The 20,133-nt window shown below is 35.7% G+C and overlaps 3 protein-coding genes across 12 annotated transcripts in view; 1 reads left to right on the forward strand and 2 right to left on the reverse strand.

The window, feature by feature from the left end:
• The window catches only part of LOC117993521 (cytosolic carboxypeptidase 1-like), a 101,996-nt gene extending 99,142 nt beyond the window's left edge, over nt 1-2,854 (reverse strand). For 5 of the 9 annotated variants that reach the window (XM_069503016.1, XM_034981332.2, XM_069503007.1 and 2 more), the window contains exon 1: nt 898-1,025. The gene's annotated coding sequence lies outside the window, so the exon portion shown is untranslated. Of the gene's footprint in view, nt 1-6; nt 113-810; nt 1,026-2,818 lie in introns of those variants that run through there. The other 4 variants (XM_069503017.1, XM_034981325.2, XM_069502996.1 and 1 more) reach the window with 4 other exon arrangements.
• LOC117989984 (uncharacterized) lies at nt 2,777-12,390 on the forward strand. 2 transcript variants are annotated; one of them, XM_034977403.2, is made up of 5 exons: nt 6,448-6,582; nt 7,021-7,147; nt 7,457-8,548; nt 9,150-9,317; nt 11,314-12,390. In XM_034977403.2, the coding sequence occupies exons 3-5, from the start codon at nt 8,525-8,527 to the stop codon at nt 12,109-12,111; spliced, it is 990 nt and encodes a 329-aa protein (XP_034833294.1). In that variant the 5' UTR covers nt 6,448-6,582; nt 7,021-7,147; nt 7,457-8,524; the 3' UTR covers nt 12,112-12,390. The 2 variants fall into 2 exon arrangements, with proteins under 2 accessions (XP_069359341.1, XP_034833294.1); XM_069503240.1 differs by lacking the exons at nt 6,448-6,582; nt 7,021-7,147; nt 7,457-8,548 and adding an exon at nt 2,777-2,809.
• A 410-nt stretch (nt 12,391-12,800) lies between these two features.
• Nucleotides 12,801-20,071, reverse strand: LOC117989390 (uncharacterized). The gene is made up of 9 exons (XM_034976748.2): nt 19,963-20,071; nt 19,271-19,382; nt 17,927-18,070; nt 17,446-17,501; nt 16,242-16,331; nt 15,590-15,681; nt 14,908-15,193; nt 13,546-13,733; nt 12,801-13,165 (listed from the first exon to the last, which is right to left on the reverse strand). The coding sequence occupies exons 1-9, from the start codon at nt 20,069-20,071 to the stop codon at nt 12,941-12,943; spliced, it is 1,302 nt and encodes a 433-aa protein (XP_034832639.1). The 3' UTR covers nt 12,801-12,940.
• Between the last annotated feature and the right edge of the window lie 62 nt (nt 20,072-20,133).

Consider the following 20,133-nt stretch of genomic DNA (forward strand, 5'->3'; position numbering starts at 1 on the left):
TAATACCTTTACGTTAACACGGTTAACATCGGATCATTGCCCATCGCATCGGCACGGCTGCAATCTGCTTTAACATTTCTTTACTTATTTTGATTTCTCTGGCTAGAGCGGGTTCAGTTACCGAGGCACTAGGTATAGTATACCTACATCTAATCTTTAATTCTGGGGCAGTCAACAGATTTCCCTGGTAGGCAGGTATGGGCTGAATAAAAGACCTATCAAAGGTTCTTGAGCAAAACTCAATTATTTAATTTATTTGATATTTTCATTACAGAGTAAGGAGTTGTTAGGAACCACGGAACATATTGTATTATTTTAGTGCTCGATTTTGACTTTTAACAATTTTTATGCAGGTTTTTTTACATAATCTTAAACTCAGGAGGTTACTATTTCCAGGTTTTATCGTTTCATCGATGCCCACAACTTTTATTAAATTACTGGATGATAATTTTTTCCCTGCAATTTCTTGGCCTATTATATTATTGCAATAGTAATACTTCCTTCATTATTGACCACTAATAGTCAGCATAATGTAAGAATTCGAGTTTCAATAGGTATCTGTAAATTCTGTTATGTTTTTAAAAATCTAGCCAATCGTCTAGATTTTTAAAAACTTAAGGAAACTCACATTGAAAAGAGAATGGACACGAATGCTAAAGAACAGAAAACAAAATGTGTGGACGAATGTATGCATGCTACTACTTATGTATTTTGTATTCATCTGTTAATCCGAAATACTACTGAATGCAACGTTGTCGTATTTAAACAAGAAATAAGCATTGTCATGAATGTAGGCCAAAACATACGAACGGCTCGTGTGGACGCGTGTGCTGTGTCTGGAATTTGTGATGCTTTGCGTAAATACGATTATATTCACGGTACAGCGGTGGAACGTACGTGAGTGCGTTGCTGTGTGTTGTCCTTTTCTTGGTGATTGATTGTGACAGTTTGTAAATAAACAATGTGGAAATGTCGTGTGGCGAGCTCAGCGCCCCGCGACGGCCGCCGGCCGACTACTTCAGCGCTTTGGATTTGGACGTCACTTGCTGAAAAAATCGCACGGAGCGGGGGCGGGCGCGGCGTCTGATAAAATCTATTCTCCCGCCGCGACCAGCCCTGGGGGCTAATAACTAAGTGGTAGACCGTAGATATAGCTGTTATGGATTTTGTTTCTTTCCTACTACCTGATACCCGCGACTTCGTCCGCGTGGATTTAGGTTCTTAAAAATCCCATGGGATTTCTTTTATTTTCCGGGATAAAAAGTAACCTATGCCACTCTCCAGGTATTTAACTGTATCCGTACAAAAAATCACGCTGATCTGTTGCTACATTGCGACGTGATTGAAAGACAAAGCAACAAACCAATGAACCAACAAACAAACACTCTTTCTCATTTATAATTCCTCTTGATTTCCCTCTCGGGAAAACCAAACAGACGCAAATTGTGGAACCCTTCGACGGTGTTCTCATTAGATTCTTACACGGGGTTATTCAAGGGGTGGATCGCAACTTTCTGAAAAACCGGCGATTCCTTTGGTTCTGCAAGTGCTCAAGGGCGGTGGTAATCACTGAACATCAAGCGACCCACCTGCTCACTTGCTCGCTTATTTAGAAAAAAGCAATGTCAGTAATTTTTTGCCTTGCCAAATGGAGAAAACTTTAAGAGAGAAAAATTGTGACAATCCACATTTTTCAAAAAGGCTGCCAATTCTACATTTAAAGCCTTTTGCATTTTAATGATTTAAAAAACATATTGAGCTTACAAATTAATTGAGCTGCGTAATACCTATAAATGAATGAATAATGATCATTATATTTGAACGTTTAGCACAAATAGCGATATTATTTACAAAATCACTGCTAATAAATCGAATTTGAGTAAACAGAGCGTTTGGAACACCTACTCACGAGGCGATTTATCATCGAACAGTTGGTTTGTTTATTAATTTTCTAGTAAACGTTCATCGGCATCATTTGCAAATGGTGCTAATTCGATTGTTCAAAAAAGTGTGTGGCAATGCGGCAGCGCCGTTGCCTTTAATTTTTCGTCAACTGTCACTCTCTAAGCACCAGCGTTCTATCTCACTGGCGCGGCCGTGTCAGCGAAACTGTTTACCTACTTGTTACGGTTAGCGGTTAGTTTGACAGCCTTAAACTATTATTATAAATAATTTAAGGCTAACTTGACGTAGTAAGCGCGTATGACGGGTCTGTACTCTGTAATAAAGCAACCATAATGGTGCGCTTACATGGGCAATTTTTTAAGCAATTGTCGCTCGGCAACACGTATGAATCAATCCGGAGCAATAAGTAGAGCAATCTGGAGCAATCATTTCACTTAACTTTGCTGAAAATTTCAGATATTGCTGGGTATTGCAGTAAATTGCTTGATGTGGTCGTGATGTCATAACTGACTAAAGTCTAAACTGACTTAATAGACTAATAAACTAACTGAAATATAATTTTGTAACTGAAATTGAATTAGCATTAATGTGATTTGACTTTTTTTTAAATGGACAGATCCAATCATTTTAAAATGGACTGGAATGGAATTAATTCTGTCGTACTAAATCTTTAAATTAAAATGGCAGGTCTAAATATATTGGTGTTCCTTTCATAATACTCCATGCAAAAAACGATAGCACTAGATAATAGACCTGTCAATTTATTTAGGAGACCGTGTACAACAGAATTAGCTAAAATAAGTCCTACCATCAAGCTAAAAACTACATTAAACTCATATGATGTCTTGAAGTTCTGAGAATAGGTACTGTTGAGGATAGCTCAGAAACAATGAACAGTAAGAAGGTAACTTACTTTTCCTTTTCGGCTTTTGTATTTCTTGTGTCGTTTGAGCCGTGGAATCATCCTCTATCACCACATCCTTATGGAAATGAAAGGTCAGTAAGGGTCAACTGTCATGTCAAAAGTACGGTTACCAAATCAAATCAAATGTTTTATTCAAAATAAGTAATAAATTACACTTTTTGATGATCGGTTGTTGCATTTGTAAGATGATGATAATATAGCGGTGGTAATTTTTACCTTTAAAATAAGGACTAAAATCGTACTTTTGACATGAAATTTTACACAAAAAGTTAAAATGGTGCGTGATGAGTTAAATTTTACTCGTTATACTTACATCATTATACATAACATATATTGTTATATACTAATACCTAAGCAAAAATTGTATTACCATTTAAGGTTTAACTTTATTGTAAAGAACTATCGAATTATTTAAGCAGGGTACGTGTTTACTGTATTTCTCTGACTAATAACAGTTTTAGATTTATATGTTTATTTATTTATTTAACACTAGCTGATGCTCGCGACTTCGTCCGCGTGGAATTAGGTTTTTGAAAATCCCGTGGGAACTGTTTGATTTTCCGGGATGAAAAGTAGCCTATGTCACTCTCCAGGTCTTTATCTATACCCATGCAAAAAATCACGTCAATCCGTTGCACCGTTGCGACGGGATTGAAAGACAAACAAATAAACAAATAAACCAACAAACAAACACACTTTCGCATATTATAAGGGTTCTGATAAACTCAACAAGGCAATAAAATAACCTATTGGACCTTTAACCATATCACTAACTGACTTCTGTAAAATTAACTTTCTGTTTTTCTGCAGCACTAAACAGCTTACCCGACAGTTCTCATCCATTCCAATATAAGTACACCGAAGCGTTTTATTTTGAACATGAAATGCATTTCATTTCGCAATAGGTAGCTGTACCAAAAATCGTGTTTTAATTTGATATTTTATAATCTGTGATATAAATGTCACTGCGAATCATTGACATGTAGTCTGTCTTTATTGCTACCGGCCAGTGTTTTTGTAATAGTCTTTATTTTAATGCAACTTTTATTTTATCCAAACGGATGCATAAATCATAAAGTAAGATAATTTGTTACAAGTTGTTACTAATTCAGTCTTCACCTTATAAAAAGATGCATATATGTTAAATATAAATATATGAAAAGAAAAGGTGACTGACTGACGAAGTCGCGAGCATAAGCTAGTACAATATAATATGGTTCATAATATTCCTAACTACTTAGTTTAGTTTAGTTTAGTTTTTGAGATAGACCCCGTCACCAAAATGGTCTAAAACTGACAAGTTCGACGGCCCCCATTTCTTTATTTTTTATGATAAAAAATAATAAAAATATGTATTCATAGGTACTCTACTCAATAAGTTCTAGACATTGATACCACACATGCTAGGTTATCATTACCTAGAAGAAGGAGAAGGTTAATAATAATAATTTCGGCTCCTTTTTCATGTATCCCCCATGGAGCCCCCTGAAAAAGAATTTAATTTAATGTTTGATTCAATATTCGGTTTTGGGTCAACGTTCTACACCAAATACCAAAATTTCAGGTCTGTAACTCATTTCGTCTACGAGCTAGAGACCTGTGATACGTAGACAGACTAACAGACGGACCGACAGACAGACAAACAACAGATTGACATTAACAGCGCTCCGTTCTTACACTTTGGGAACCCCAAAAAGGATAGATAGCTACTATCGAAATACTTATTTCTTGCTAATTTCCTGCTATATTAAATAACCGGTCAAGAGCGAGTTGGACTCGTACACGATGGGTTCGGTACCATCGTACAAGAAATAATACTTGTTATTTTTTGATGTGATGTAACCACAAATTCACGGTTTTCGGAATTTTCCCATTTCTTGTGCTATAGACATTGCTACCTGACAAATTTCATAATTCAAGATTAACGGAAAGTACCTACCTGGCTTTTGATTCCCTTAATGGGTCTTAACAGACACCGACATAAAGACAGACGGACAACGAAGTGATCCGATTCTATTGGTTCCTTTTTTGCTCTGAAAATACAGAACTCTAATAAACATTAAAATAGAGACTGGTCGAAGTATTTCACGAAAAAACAAGTGCATTAACTCGTTGTTACATTAACGTTTTTGTACCGTGTTCCTGATCAACAGTTATTGAACAAGTCCGTGGAAATGTCAGCAAGTGAGTCCGTCGTGGTAGCAAATGTCAGTCGGTGATCTGCAACAATTGAGATCTAGAGCAGCCTTGCTACGAATAGGGTGACCAATCGACTTAATTCAATTACAAGAATATCCTACGTACAGTAGCTATCTATCAACTCCAATATGCTATAATATGTATTTAAAAATTATTTAGCCTTGAAGTGTAGGTAAAAACACTATCATAAAAATTATAAACTTCACTATGAATATTTACGGTCAAAATGTAGAAGCAATCTATGTAATTGTAATCTGTCCATAAGTTACTTAGTAACATGGTTTTTACCAAAAATTGTTTAGTCTTTTTTGACAACAACGTTGCTAAGTAACTTATCGTCAGTTTACGGATGGATTGATTGTTAATTTTGGCTGTTAGCTGGCTCTAGTATACATACAATATACATGTGTCTATATTATTATAAGATGTTGCTCTTATTTAAGACACAATATCTATAATATAATCTACCTTGGCTTATTTAAAAAGTTATCAAGCAGCGAGTAATCTCTCGATGAAACGTTTATTGAAAATTGCTGAAATTAATAACTAATTCCATCTTTAATCTCTGGATAAGTTTCCTAGCATTGTTGTTATTTGTTGATAATTGTGTGATATTTTTTTTCCACAAATAACAATGTTGTTAAGCTAAGTAACTTATCGACAGATTACGGAAACTTACATTGATTTAATATTAATTTTTGCCGTTAACTTATTCCAGGAATACTAGGCAGTAAATAGTGCAATAAAATATTCTTCATCTTCTCTAATCTGTACTGTATAGTATCGAATACTCCAAATTATGTATCCATTTTTCGATTCTAATTAGATAGAATCATGGACACCTTATTAATCTGTAAAGATATATATCTAAACAAAGTAGTATGGATATTGAAATGATGCATTGTTTTCATATAACACTGTCACTTTCATGATATATCGACAGTTGATTATAATACTTGGCTGACTAGGAATAGCTGGCGACATCGCCTGATTCTAAAACATAATGCCAACTTTTATACCCGCAATGCAATATTTTTAGGATAATAATAATTTGTAAATTCATATTACACAACATCAACATCATAATTATTGTAAAAATTCGTTCTGGAAATTCTAATGGTTTTGTTGAACCGATTTTGGTAATTTTTTGTGATGAATTATATCAGAGATTAGAAAAATTAAAGTTAATAGGGTAATTAGGGTGTTACTAACTACATTAAATATTCTAATAATTAAATTATGTTTATTTTCTATTTTCATACAGAAACACGTAGCTTACTTTCTTTTACTATATGAATGCGTAGTATGTGTACAATAAATTATTATACAAATACTAAACTTTAGTTGTAGTGGCTAGTAGCAAACAATACAATATAAAACAAAACGCGTAATAAAAAGTTGACATTCTATTGTTGTAGGATTATTCAATTTAAGTTCGCGGCGAATCAACTACGATTATGAATGCAGTGGCGGTATATTATTGTTTATTTTTTGCATATTACTATAGTGTAGTGAAAGCAGTGCCGCTGAATGGTAAATCTACAACTGTGAAGGTAAAAAGATAATCCGTTTAAACATGGTTTGAAAGAAAAATTATTATGTCAATAGTCTAAAATTCTGGTTTTAATATTCCAGTTATTTATTATTTACTATTACTATAATTACTATATTATTTACGATTTTACTTTTTACTATGTTACTATTTACTATTTATAATTAATATTATGAATGCGAAAGCGTACCTGTCTGTCTGTCTATTTGTCTATCTAGTGTTTATCTGTCTGCCTGCTATCTTTTCACCGCCCAACAGTTTCACCGATTTGGATGAAAGGTACAGAGTTAGCTTACATCCCGGGGACGAACATAGGCTACTTTTATCCCGGAAAATCAAAAAGTTCCCACGGGATTTTTAAAACCTAAATCCACGCGGATGAAGTCGCATCGTCTAGTTTACTATAAATAATATGATTGAATTGCCAGTTTTATTTCAGAGAGAAAAAAATTCAATGAAAATGATTTTAAGGAATGAATTACAAATTCAATCTACTACTCTAAAGAATAACATATTATATGTTATACCAAAATCAAAAATTCGTGTAAAAAGGCAGAGCGGCGCGGGTAAACAATTTTCATTTTTATTGCGCGTGGAAACGATATTACGTTTTTCAAATCTCTAATATCCCTAATTAAGTCGTTAGTTATACGACTATATTTTAGTCTCACGTAATATTTAGTCTTATATATTATACAATACATACTTAGTAAAAATCCAAAATTACCTATTTATTTCATGTAGGCCAATTTTTAAGGCTCTTAATATTATATTATGATAATGCATATTTTGGAATATTTTATCATCCTTCCTAGCTTCTATGATTAGCTTATTACTGATGCTGCTCTATTTCATTGTATATTTTATTTTCTTAGGAAAATTTGTGGAAGCGGCGCAAATGCCTCAGATCAAGCTGGTTCGTCTATTTCTACAAATGTTCAAGAACACATGGGACGATGAGTACATCGGCGGCTCCCATCCTTTACATCCTAACGTGCCCAAATCATTCGTGGAACTTTACAAACAGAACATTGTTGAGTTCTTCATTCCAGATATTGAAGAGCAAAAAGGCAGTTAGAGGGTTTCATTGTTGCGATTGTATATTGTCAATCATACTTAATTATATAATTTTAACTCTTAAACTTTATTTATTTATTGTACTATAATGTAAAATAAAACAAATTACATTGCGAACATAAAATAAATGAACCAATTACATAGTAAGTAAGTATAAGTTTATCTATAAAATTATACACAGCTATCTAACCTATAATTTCAACAACTACTCAGTAAATCATAACGATAAGTTGTCCTTTATGCACGTCTCTTTTGTTGTATAAATTTTAATTTTAAGTATTTGGTATATGAGCCCAGTAAATAAATTAGTAGGTACGTACCTTAGTCCTCACAATAGGTGTGGGCAGCAACCCTGCCGTATCAGGATCGAAAAGATGGCACCTAGAGTTCAAATAGTAATGTAAAACGCATATTATGTTGCATAGGTATCGGTTCAGTAGAAGTACTTGAAAAAATCAGTAGCAAAAATCAAGATTTGAATCAACGAAAATGAAATGCTTAAATTACAAATGTTACAAAATAGAGCGATCTATAAATAAATTCAGTGAAGATTATTCGAATCATAGGCAGGCTATTAATTATTATTACATTTGTAATAGCTTCTGCCCAAGATTTTGCCTGCGTGATATTTTAATAATAATAATAAGGTAAATTATAGACTTTATATTAGTTTAGCTTAGATCTGTTTTATTTAACACAGAAGAGGTATAGGTATATTATACAGTACAAGATGCAAACTATGAATACAAATTCGGCAGAGTAACATATCTAGTTTCTTTCTGCTCGCGATTGTAAGTGGGTGATCTCGAATAAGTATAAAAGACTCGTCTGTGAATTAAATCGAGTACAGGCTACCCGGTACTCAAATGTCTAGTGCCTCCGAGATGAAGGTACGAATGGCGTCCTCTGTGCCATTAACGTATTATTAATTAACCAATATGTGCTCTGTAAATTTTAATTTATGGAATATTAGTGTTTCTAAAGGACTGTTTTTTCTATTAAGTACTTAATGTTATTGTTAGTAGTGTATCGAGAAGTATTTAGTTTGTTTTTAAATATCAATTAGTGTTGAGAAGTGGGAAATAATATTTCCCTTTCGAATCCAAGCGTCAATCTTTAAATGCTAGCTTTGGCGATTTTGAATAGCAGAACTAGTTAACTTTTTTGCATGTTATAATATTATGGTAGGTGTCTAACTATCTACCTACTTCTAAATAAGTACAATGATGATGTTCAGAATTCAGATGTCTTAGAATTTTTAGACTATTGTTGCAATCGCTTTTGGAATTGACTTTGAACGATAAGTGAGTAAATAAATAAATAAATAAAATAAGTAAATAAATAAAATAACTGTTAGGAAACCTAAAAAGTGTTTGTGTTACTTAGGTAAAAGAAATCGTGACGTACGAAAGCGTTTAATATGTTTTGGTTGTTGTGTGACGATAAAAAACGCGGATGTTTTTCTAAGAGTGTGTTGTTTGTTCTGTGTAGGTGTTTGTGGTGTTGTTATGTGCAGTGGCCGGCACAGCGGCCAGCAGTGCAGTGGCGTGGCCTGGTGCTATACCACTATCGGTACCATACCACTCGGCGCAAATAAAGACAGTCATACCACCACAGATTAAAGGATTTGCATACTCCACTAGCCAGTACATTAATGCTGTAAGGATATTTATATTTTCTTGTTCATCTATACTAGATATTATTATAATAAAAAGGAATGATTTGATAGTCTGAAATTACTGAACCAATTTTAATAATTCTTCTATCGTTAGAAAGCTACTTTATCCAGACGTTATAGGTATAAACTATAAATTCCATATGTATGTACCGAAGTCGCCGGCAAAAGCTAGTTAAAAATAAAAACAGGCCAAGTGCGAGTCAGACTAGCACACCGAGGGTTCCGTAATACAGTCATATTTTTTCGACGTTTTGCCTTATAAATCAAAAACGATTATGCATAAAAATAAATAAAAATCTGTTTTAGAATGTACAAGTAGAGCCCTTTCATAATGATACCTGACTTGGTATATTAATCTTACTTTGAAAGTTGAAAACACCAATTATTTTTCATGAATGTATTTTTTGTGATGTTACCACAAATTCACAGTTATTGGATTTTTCCCCTTACCTGTGCTACAAGACCTGCATACCTGCCCATGATTCTAGGTCAAGGGAAGTACTCTATTTCATTTCTTGACAGACACGACCGACATGCAGACGAACAGACAGACATACAGACAACTAAGTGATCCTATAAGGGTTCCTTTTTTCCTTTTGAGGTACGAAACCCTAATAAATAGATTCTAAGCTAGAGATAATACGCCAAATTACAGTCATCATCATCATCATGATCAACCCATCGCCGGCTCACTACAGAGCACGGGTCTCCTCTCAGAGTGAGAAGGGTTTGGCCATAGTCTACCACGCTGGCCATGTGCGGATTGGTAGACTTCACACACCTTTAAGAACATTATGGAGAACTTTCAGGCATGCAGGTTTCCTCACGATGTTTTCCTTCACCGTTAAAGCAAGTGATATTTAATTACTTAAAACGTACATAACTCCGAAAAGTTAAAGGTGCGTGCCGGGGATCGAACCCCCGACCTCCGATTGGAAGGCGGACGTCCTAACCACTAGGCTATCACAGCTTTTTTTTCTTTTAAATTACAGTACGCGGCAGGAAATATTGTACATCGACCTTTAGAAAGAGGTTTTGTAGAGCGTTGTCTGTCGTTGAGACAGACAAAGCGTCACATAGGTATGAGTAACAGAGACAACGCACTACAAAGCCGAAATCTCATTTTAAAGGTCAATGTACAATATTTCTTGACGGCTACTGTATATCATTGCAAAGGTCACTGGAATTGTTCAAAATTTAAAAGTATACTATGAGAATACCTACTGATAGGTATTGCGGTGATTTAGACGTGCTTAATAAGACGTTGGCCTCCTATCCGGGGTTCGGAGTTTCTATCCCGGGCACGCACCTCTAACTTTTCGGTAACTCCGAAAAGTATATACCTACTGCGTTTTAAACAATTAAATACCAGTTTTTTAACGTGTAGGAAGGCTACGTGAGAAACCCTCTATGCCTGAGAGTTCTCCATAAAATTCTCAAAGGTGCAGTCTGCCAATCCGCACTTGGCCAGCATGGTGGACCAAACCGATTATTCTAAGAGGAGACGCGTGATTACATTCATCATCAACCCATCGCATCGCCCGGGTTGATGATGAATTGAAATGTAATTAAAAGTGTAAAGCCTCATCTACACCGGGCGGCGTACACTAGCTCTATGTAGTAGGTAGCTGTATCCCCAAAATAAGTGTTCCAAATGAGATAGATTTTTCCTAATTGTGCTGAATGACATACAATCCGATTTATCCATAAATACAATTCATTCAGCTACAGAAGAAGAAAGCCCACATGTGCGAAGCCGGGGCTAGTCAGCTAGTTGATTAAACTTGCAACTAGACAAATAAGAGTAGATACTAACGTTGATAAATATTTCATTTATCACATCATAATATACCTACCTACCTAATTATTTGGAAACATATTTATTTGCATAATTATTCCTACTGGTAGGTATCTATTAGTGACATACTAGTTATATGTATAGCAAGTATATTATATAACGATTTTTTTTGTTTATAGATTCCAACACAAGCTTACCAGCCACAGTTTGGATACCAAATATCTTATCCGAGATATCCGTCCTACTCACCAATACTAGCAGCTTCATACTACCCTTCCAATAGTTTTCTCTATCCTTCTCCATCGCCTATCGGAGCAGCTGCACCTGCGCCAATCGGCCCTATAGCCCCTGCACAACAGCCACCAGCACAAGGCTCACCAGCAGAACAACCAGCAGGTGATGAAGATTCAGCAGTCATCGAATCTGCAGACGCGTCGTCTAACCAACAACAACAATCTTCTAGCGAATCGCAATCACAACCTCAGCCCCAATACCCAGCAAGTAGTCCACCGTCATTCCCTCAATCGTCTTTAGACTCGAAAAATATGCCTGGAGTGTCCCAAATACCTCAGCTGAACCCATCTTTCCCTCAATTTTTACCGCCCGGTACTAGTTACCCACAATTACCTCAGTTCACTCAGCTACCACAATTCCCCCAGCAGGCTCCTCAATTCCCACAGCTTCCTCAAATTCCACAGCTGCCGCAGTTTCCTCAGCAACTGCAGTTCCCGCAGCAGGCTCTTGAATTCCCACAGCTTCCTCAAGTTCCGCAGCTGCCACAGTTCCCCCAGCAGACTCCTGAATTCCCACAGTTCCCTCAAATTCCGCAGCGACCGCAGTATCCTCAGCAACCACAGTTTCCTCAGCTGCCACAGATACCATCCAATCCATCCTTCCCTCCATCGCCTTCTATTCCATCTGACAATGGCGATAAAGGCAGAAATGATGAAGATACAGTATCTGTGGACGCTGCGTAATTTATCTTCAACATTTAGATATCTTAGTTAATGTTTTTACCTTTATGACTTTATTCGAACATGATGATAAAAGTAATCACTAATATTTATGGTAATTTTAAACCTTAAATACATAACTTTTTTCCTACTTTTATATAAGATTTATATTTATATTATGAGTACTTATTGTAATATTTAAAAAGAAAAGAAATATTTAATTTGTATCATTAATGATCAGATAACTTGTGGTTTATTTGTGTTTCGTAAGGCTGTTCCTGAATTCCGCCAATTCCTTTTACCAACTTTTATAAACAAACTTCTATTGTCTCCAAAAATGAATCGTACATTTTTTTCCACACAACCACAATATATTTATTAGGTACAAATTGTAGGTATTCAAACAAACGAAAATTTTATCAGTAGTGTTTTAAATCAAAAAAATTCTCCAACAGTGGAATATACAGCTATAATGTTTTCAATACACATGACGCCCTATAACTGACCTTTCTGCATGTTCTTCGAGACACTTTGAGATAATGATCCAATTATCCAACGAGTCCAAATTGAGATCCTGTAATCAATGCTCCTTCACCATCAACAGGCCCTAGTTCAAAATATCTATAAATCTCACCATCATTGAAACATTTGATGAGATCAAGCACGATAAGTATATAAATTGTCAAGTTGAAGTCAGTCAGTCATATGGGAAGTACAGAATACAGGGAATGATATTAATGTAGAGATTAAAACAGAAGTGACGTCGCTCAGTCAAGGTAAGAAATAACATAGGGACGAGCTCAAGCCATGTGCTTTGTCACGTGTTAGTAACATGAAGGACTCTTGAAGAAGGCTACCAAAAACCCGGTTTGCGTTCGAAGATCCATTTATTGAAATCTTTCTTAGTGGTATTTCTTCCATGTAGTCCTAGAGAAAAGTAAAAGCTGTACGGGAACCAGAGGGTACTAAAGCTGACTGTGATATTGTACCCTCCAACCCCATCTATTACAGGTTCAACTAAACGGTTTGGCATAAGCAGCTTGGCACAGACAATTGTGGTTTCGATGCCAGCTGATATCTGAAACAACATTTACCTATGTAGGTAAAGTGAAAACCTGAAACCATTCATTACCTTTGCCCAAACTTCAATTTATAGCAAAAACGTGGCGATGCGCAAAACTTTCACGCGAGATATTATAAATGCGAAAGTGTGTTTGTTTGTTGGTTTGTCCTTCAATCACGTCGTCGGATCGGCGTGATATTTTGAATGGGTATAGTTAAAGACCAGGGAGAGTGTCATAGGCTACTTTTTATCCCGGAAAAGGAGTTCCCACGGGATTTTAAAAACGTAAATCCACGCGGAAAAACTCGTGGGCGGGCCTATATTCTAAAGAAAATTGCTCGCGCAAATTGCGTTGGGGAATAAACGCAGACCAGAGAGAGATAGGTAGTAGGTACCTTCATGATAACATTCATTTTGGCGGGAGGGTCCGCATTAACTTCAAAATTTTCTGAATAGAAAAACGCCGTGCGGGCCATTTTCCTATAACTCTTGAAGCAGTAATCACCAACAACAAAGGTCCGTGCGCGCCATCCAGACCTTTGTTTCTTTCTTGATCTGAGAAACTCTCGATGTATGCCCATACCTTAAAATATGATACATCGTTTTAGGAGCCATCTAATAAAAATCTATCTTCTTACATCTAATTGGATATTGTTCCATTTTTTATACTTTCTATGATATTTTTTACCTACACTTCAAGGAAATTTCCAAGTAATTCAAAAATGCGACACCGGGCGTGATTCCCAGGGAGATGCAGATTCGAAACCCTGCCAGTTCCGCAATTTTAGGGTTCCGTACCTTAAAAAGAAAAACGGAACCCTTATAGGATCACTTTGTTGTCTGTCTGTCTGTCGGTCGGGAAAAATCTGAAAACTGTGAATTTATCATACAAAAAAAAATTAAATTGTGGTCATGAACTAATAATTAGTGTTTTCAATTTCAAAGTTAGATACCTATATCAAGTGGGGTATCATATGAAAGGGCTTCACTTGTGCATTCTAAAACAGATTTTTAGTTATTTTTATGCATCATAGTTTTTGCTTTATCGTGCAAAATATCAAAAAAATATGACTGTAGTAAGGAACCCTCGTTGCGCGAGCCTGACTCGCACTTGGCTGGTTTTTTGTTATGTATTTAAAATTATTGTTTCATTTTGCCTCTTTCAATGATACTTTCATAATGAATACGAACATGTGGCTTATCTTTCATGGCTTAGCCGTTAAACAGATCTTGAGGAAATGTCAAAAATCACGAAAGCGAGTGAACTTTACTTGTGGTTACGTCGTATACACGAACATTGCGTAAGTGTGGGTGCATGTCGGACCAATCAGTCGCGAGCAAGCGCTCGCTAACGCACACATTTACTGTACGTTGCCTATACCGATACGACTTAAACACAAGTATGAGCCACTTGCCCTCGTGAAATGCAAGAACTATACCTACGTATCTTTGCAGGCCATTACAAAATGATAAAATTGTTTGTACACAACCTTCGGAGACAGACATTTTTGTTTATTACAGCAATCATTGTTCATATTATGAAAGTATTTTTGTTTGTTGGTTTGTCCTTTAACTACGACGCAATCAATGTGGTTTGTGCATGGATATAGATAAAAATTTGAAAAGTGACATAGGCTACTTTTTATCCCGGAAAGTCAAATTTGACGGGCTTTTTAAAAACCTAAATCATCGGGCATCAGCTAGTATAACATATATCTTATACCTATGGAAAAACAGAAATCCCAAAAAATACGTACTTGAGCCTCCTTCCACTAGCATAAAGTTATCTGGATATGGCCGGGGCAGCACATTGCCAGTGATGAAATTGATTATCCAAGGCACGTAGGGGTATACGTCGATATAGACGGGGGGTTCTTTGTTAAGCCTTTTACGCATGGCGCGGCGAATGCAAGGTGCCCCACCGACTGCTATCCCGATAAGCTGAAAGGTGCCTTCCATAGCGTGGCTGATCAAAGGAGCGCCGGGACGCATGCCGCAACCAGAACTGCAGAGCACGTGGGTCACGCCTTCACTTCCCAACTTCTGTAATTTTACGACAGCGAGAATTACCTGCGGTTTGCAGCACTATACCGAATTAATCGGATTTATGCTTATCTGTCAAGTTACGAAATAAATTAATGAGTATAAATAGGAATGAATTATTTATTGATGATTATGATAGTTTTTTAAAAATATAGATAGGTACTGATCCGATCAGTGATATGCGTGATTCTTATTTTATTCGAACCTATCGATATGGCTAAATGGATGGATTTTGAGACAGTCTCTTTTAGTTTTTAAAAAGTTTTTATAAGTCTATTGAACGACTGCATATTTTGATCCAACTTCAAAACTGGAGTAGGTAGCTTAGCCTAGCCTTGGAAGTCAGTTTTATAAAATTTACTTTTATTACTCATTAGTGGTCATAATATTACGCACTGATCGCATTCGATGTCTTCGACAATCCTTGTGTGTAAACAGTTTTAGTGATTTTTTGGCCATCTTCTCTGAGTCGAAGTCACGAGGTACAGCTGTGGAAGAAACAAATAAACCAATGAACATTTTGCGTTGGAGTATCAATAATATTATTATCTACAGTCAAAGATATTATAAAGTTCCAAATAGGCAAAGCTCATACATTCATCTTTTAAAAAGTGAAGACTTTCTACGCTTGTCACACACACAAGCACACACAAGTGTGTATACCTATATAGTACACGTATGTACTACACGTATGTACACGTATGTATAGTAGTGCACGTAATTGCACAGACTATAATAATAGATTTGGCACCTACGAGCATGCTTTAAAACCTGGGCCCCGTTATGTGTCTATAGAAAAATAGAAAACATTATCTACATTTTGTAGAATATAAATATCAAGTTGGGTATAGAAACTTGACACTTTGCGCGCAATTTTTCTCTATCACCGAGATCCGCACTAAGAAAGGATTTTGAGAAATTCAATCTTTTTCCCCAGGCATAGTGGTCGGAGACTGTTCTAGGTGTATTCTTTTGTGATGTTGAGGCATCTGTGATTTTTTAACTTTTAATTAATACTAAACGATACGTCATAATATTAAGTCCTCACAGTTTAGGTAATCCACCATAAATACAAATTTATCTCTTCGTTTCTTTTCACGTTCACTTAGCGATGGCAAGCAAATTGGTATCATGTAATCTGAAATTAAGAAACTAATCAGTTAAACAGATCAACCTTTAAAAATCCCGTAAGAACTCATTGATTTTCCGGCACCAAAAGTATTAATCTATGCCTAATGCCTATGTCCTTCCCCGGTTTGCAAGCTATAGGACCTATAGGTGGTAGGTAGGCTGTGAAAAGCTAACAGACAGACAAATATTATTGTATGGATTAAATTATTATTTAGCTTGTTCAATTGAATGGATGAAGACATAAGTAAGAAAACCGGCCAAGTGCAAGTCAGGCTCGCGCAATGAGGTTTCCGTACTACAGTCGTATTTTTTCGACATTTTGCAGGATTATTCAAAAACTGTGATACATAAAAATAAATAAAAATCTGTTTTAGAATGCACAGGTGAACACCTTTCATAATGATACCCCACTTGATATAAGTAGTTATCTTACTAAGAAAATTGAAAATACTAATTATTAGTTCATGACCACAATTTAATTTTTTTGTGTGATGTAACCACAATTTCACGGTTTTCAGGTTTTTTCCCCTTATGTCTGCTATTAGACCTACCTACCTGCCAAATTTCATGATTCTAGGTCAACGGGAATTCCCTAAAGGTTTCGTGACAGACAGACAGACAGACAACAAAGTGATCCTATAAGGGTTTCGTTTTTCTTTTTGAGGTAGGGAATCCTAATAAAATGAACGAACACAAATGTTTCTTAGAAATAATGTTTCATACAGATTTATCCTTTACAGATTAATTAGGTAATCGGACTATAATTTACAATAACTAAGTAGTTTTTAATGCAAATGAAAATACAAAAAACAAAAATACCAAACTTATTCTAGAACATAAAAATTACAAATCGAAAATATCATCTAAACCACCGCAACGAGGCAGGGTGCCCAGAACGCTGGCAGCGTTACCTCGTTGAATGGCCAGACTAATATGCTGACCGAGGTAACTGCCAGCCCTCCGGTCCCCCGTGGATTCCGCGAGACGGGATGAAAGGTCCTTAAAAAAGGATCTAGCATCCTCGCCCCACGAACCCATGGTCTCCACCCCAAAAGGCACAAATATGAAACTATTTTCTATATTCTCATTTACAATAATAATTATAAGTCAAAATATCTTACGAGATTTAACTGGACGAAGTAATTTCACCAAGGCAAGACTATTTCCGACACCAAATCTGCAAATGTTAAGGATATTCACATACAAGGATATCAAATACCTACTGGATAATTCACAGAACAAATACTTACATCTGTCTTTCTGTCTGTCTGTCTGTCTGTATGTCTGCTAGCTTTTCACGGCCCAACAGTTTAACCGATTTTGATGAATATTGGTACAGAGTTAGCTTACAACCCGGGGAAGGATTTAGGCTTTTTATCCTGGAAAAGCAAAGAGTTTCCACGGGATTCTTAAAGGCCCATCCGTTCAACCGTTTTATATGAAATTCGGTACAGAGGTAGTTTGCATCCCGGAAATTGACAGGCAACTTTTTATCTCGGAAAATCAAAAAGGTCCTACGGGATTTTTAAAAACCTAAATCCAGGCGGACGAAGTCGCGGGCATCAGCTGGTTTATTATATTTGAATATAAAATGAATTTTACCGAGTATATTCAGGATGTGGAGCAATATCAATAATTGGAATTTCTATGTAAGCTCGTTGGCACTTTATACCCATTTTGGTCTGCGAGCGAGTAAGGCCACAGTCTACTTCATCCCGCTCATAATCACCGAATATTGTATTTCCTCTGAAAAATTATAATAAACGTATAATTCTAACGATGGCTCAACGGTGCAAACTGTATATATTTCGAACATAAATTAATTTGCACCGTATGCAAAGCTATTTGCCTCAAAGTACTTATTATATTATTGAATAGGTATTGTCTGTAGTCAAATAGTAAATGTTAGACGAACTAAATACATATTGTGGTAAAGAGAACGGAGTAAAGGAGTTCGATGGCCTCGGTGCGCTCTGGACGCATCTGGTCGCTAACAGGGATATCTGGAAGAAAAAGGGGGGAGGCCTTTGACCGCGTTTGGGATGACCTCTGAATTATTAGAATTAGCAATAATATTAAAAAAAAAAGATATTAATAAAGGAAAAAGTAAAAAGAAAAAGAAAGATAAAAACAAGAAAAAGTATACATACAATATATATTTAAAAAAAAAACAAAAAAAAAAGATTTAGAGGTAGGCTTTTTTAGTTATTTTGTCTTTAGTCAAGGTATCTCAGTGAAGCGAACTCCAAATATAGTTTTTGAGTTATCGCCAAAAAACAAGGGAATTTTCAATCTTTTTTTTCAATTTTTCGATCTTTCTAAAGAGACTGTTACGCAGGATCAAGGTTTTTAATTAGTTTTTCTTCTTTATCACAACTAAATTCCAATGTTTTTTGGCGATAATTCACAAATTACTTTTTGTAGTTAGCCGCTTTTTAGAAAAAGGACGGTAGCACGACTTAGACTAGACAGTGTGCATGTCTTTGTACGTTTGGACTCCGATCGTCTTCTGTTGCTTTTTGATACATAGTTTAGCTTTAGTGTTAAGTAGTTACGCTTATGATACTGCTAATCACTTTGAAATGATGTTAACAAAGTAGTAGAATAAGTTTACTTGGTAAAATTTTTGGCATGCACTGAACGCATGCGTAATTTAATCTAGTCGTACCAAAAAAGTATAATATAGGATTTTTGCTAGGTTTGGTCTTCCAAAGCAGTTAGTGAGTGATAATTTTGCTTCGTTTCAAAGCGTGGAGTTTGGAACTTTTCTAAGTCAGAACGGGATTGAACAAATTTTTTCAGCGCCGTATCATCCTTCGTCTAATGGTGCTGCGGAAAATGCGGTTAAGATTTGTAAAAGAGTAATAAAGAAAGCTCTTATGGGGATACACCCTATCCTGTCTTCCTTTTATATAATAAAATGCTAAGAAGTTATGCAATATTTACAATTTGTAATTTTTCGGCAAACGCAGCAAATCAGTTGCAGTGCCTGCAGCAAATTGTTTGTGTATGAGAACCACGCGAGGAGCCTTGCCGTGGTGTGGTAGCCCTGTTGTTACTGTAATTAATAATAATAAAAAGTCCAAGAGTCATTTCTGGGTATGACTATATTATAACAAAATCCCGCAAACTATTTTGGACTTGCCTTTAAACAAGTTTAAAAATCTATTAAAAGTATGCTCCTGAAAAAAGCATATTAAACAATTGAAGATTACCTAAATGATAAAAGAGCGTGGATTTGACTTGCAGCTCGTTCCAGCAACGCGCAGGACTGCAAATACTTTTCTCATACATGGCATAATATTGTATATCAAATATTTGAAAAGAGCAAGCGCCGAGTTTCTTGCTGGTTCTTCTCGGTAGGAAAGGCATGTTGACGATTCAAAAATACTTGTAAGAGTTTAATTGAATAATTTTTTTTTTTTTTATAATTTTTTTTTGTTACTATATTTGTCATAAAATATTTTTATAATTACTTTCTATTTCAGAAAAATATCTAAAAATATCTTTAAAAGCGTCTCCAGGATCCAATCTCTGGACTCGTCGAGATTGATTGGTTGATTGATGGTAAAGCCGCTAAAAGCTATCATACATTCAGACAGACTTGATAGTATGGATATATTTTGTAAAAGTCTTACCATGTAGATACTGTGTAAAACCTAGCCATGTAAAAGTATGTTCCTTCAAAATTCCATCCGGTGGCTTCAGGTTAAAATCATCATGACACGTCGCAAAATCTCGCAACATACAAAATACTGTATGAACGGTTACTGACCACAAACACAATTTAAGTAACTCCATAATATAAA

The sequence above is a fragment of the Maniola hyperantus genome, chromosome 2, assembly GCF_902806685.2.
Source record: "Maniola hyperantus chromosome 2, iAphHyp1.2, whole genome shotgun sequence".
NCBI classification, from domain to species: domain Eukaryota; kingdom Metazoa; phylum Arthropoda; class Insecta; order Lepidoptera; family Nymphalidae; genus Maniola; species Maniola hyperantus.